The sequence below is a fragment of the Perkinsus marinus genome (assembly GCF_000006405.1).
Source record: "Perkinsus marinus ATCC 50983 genomic scaffold scf_1104296956926, whole genome shotgun sequence".
Classification (NCBI taxonomy): domain Eukaryota; phylum Perkinsozoa; order Perkinsida; family Perkinsidae; genus Perkinsus; species Perkinsus marinus.
This window is the reverse complement of record NW_003207301.1, coordinates 1-1,875: the sequence shown is the minus strand read 5'-3', so window position 1 is coordinate 1,875 and position 1,875 is coordinate 1. Positions and strand designations below refer to the sequence as shown.

The window sequence follows — 1,875 nt, the reverse complement described above, 5'->3', positions numbered from 1 at the left end:
TTACTGCACCAAGCCATCGGAAGGGCCCTTCATGCAGGCAATCTCTTTTTCGGCAAACATGACATCGATCGCTCCGCTGGCACGCATAGGTTAAGCGCTCAACGCTTGTGCACGTGCCCCCGGTTGCGGGATTATTAAACAGATTATCGGTTTATGATGTTGATAGTAGCTCTATTATAGTTAGTATCACTATCATTTCCTAATGGTTAACTCCCTAGACAACGACGCTCTTGAGTTAGCACTGGGAAGACTCGACCTTGAGCCAAGTGACACCGCAGAGATTAGGAAATGGTTGAACTCTCCTGCTCTCGGTTCCTGCTTCTCCTCGTACGACTTCGTGTACGACCCCATCGACAATGATAGGCTGGACAACATCCTGAGCAAGCTCCTTGAACTGGACGCAGTTCCGCCTGCTGAGGCCCGAAACTTCGTCTCACTTTGGGCGGGGGCCATAGTTACAATGTCCCCCCCGCTCGAGGACGACGAGGAAGAGGACCCAGTAGACTATGCTCGCAACATCTTCTCGGAAATCTTCCATGGCGGCCTTGTCCATGGGGAGCGGCTCCCGGTTACCTTGTGGCTAGCTACGGTCCTCGCCACCGCATCAACCAAGAGGCGATTCAGGCTGGCCCGAAGCACCAGGCTGGGTAATGAGCGACTACAAGGCGAGGCGTTAGTGGGAGCCCTTCTCCAGAAGGGGGAGCTGGTTGTGAAGGTAGACGCCACTGGTCAAACTCAGGAAACCTTCATGACACCGCACAGTGCTGAAGGGACTGAGAACAGTGTGCAGGTGAGAACCACATTAGCAACCCCTTCCCGCATCACAGAGAAGCACCGAGAGACCCCCCGAATAAGTCCAGTCAATGTCTTCAAACTACCCCTTGAGCATGCTTCCTTCGAGGGCCCGACTGATGCGGTGCCCTACGCAGTCTTCAAGGGAAATTTGGAGACGGCAATTCGGTTCTATCGCATTGAGCATGATCGTGACGCCGTCTTGTACATTTTCCGTCACCTCGGCCCCAGCTTGAGGTCGGAGGTAGTGCTTAGCCTCAAGGAGGGCGACCTTTCCCCCAACTCCGTATGGCTTTACCTCGATGCTCGTTACGCTAGCACGGATACACCTAGCAAGGCGGGCCAGAGGTGGGAGAGCCTGAGACAGAGAGCCGGTGAACGGGTTGCTGACTATTACTCCCGGGTGAAAGCGGAGTGGCTCCTCTTCGGACGGGTGGTCGGGACACAGTTGCCGTTAACCATCGTGTGCGCCAAGTTCATCAACGGCCTGCAGCCTCACATCAAACTGCCTCTTGAAACCAGCTGCGGGCATCAGTTGGTGAAGATGACGCTCGAGGAAGCGCGAGATGCATGCCTGTACCACGAGGCGCGACTCTTACAGTCGGCGGGACACCCGGAGGTGGCGAATAAGAAGACACCTGCACAGGCACCCAACTACGATGGGGGCCAGAACAGGCGTCGGCCTACTGAAACTGAAGGTGAGATCGCGGGCAACACTGTTGCGGCTACCAGAGGTGCAGAAGCGGGAAGAGCGTCTGCGAAGCCACGTTGCGATTACTGCTCGACGATGAAGCTGAGGGGTGCTGAGAAGCATGATGATGCAAGCTGTTGGAAGAACCCAGCTAATGCTCACCTTGTGCCGGAGTGGTACCGTCAGCGACGGGCCATTAAGGTCACCGGCCAAGGCGAGAAGCCCCTGAAGGAGCAAGCGGCTGGGGGACCGAGGGCTTCTCCAACCGAGGCGGCCTTCATGGTCACGGCCGCCAACAGCACCACATGTGGAACTAACCTACGGGTCATCGAGGCCTCGGTTGAAGGTTCGCCGGGGACGGCCCGTCGACTCGAGCTACTGATCGACACCGG

The 1,875-nt window shown here is 56.7% G+C and overlaps 1 protein-coding gene across 1 annotated transcript; it reads left to right on the top strand.

Annotated features, from left to right (window-relative positions):
* Positions 1–202: 202 nt before the first annotated feature.
* Pmar_PMAR012315 (hypothetical protein) lies at positions 203–1,790 on the top strand (the record flags this gene model as incomplete). Its single annotated transcript, XM_002775029.1, has 1 exon — positions 203–1,790. A coding segment is annotated over one exon (1,588 nt), but the record flags the coding sequence as incomplete, so codon positions are not given.
* Positions 1,791–1,875: the final 85 nt, after the last annotated feature.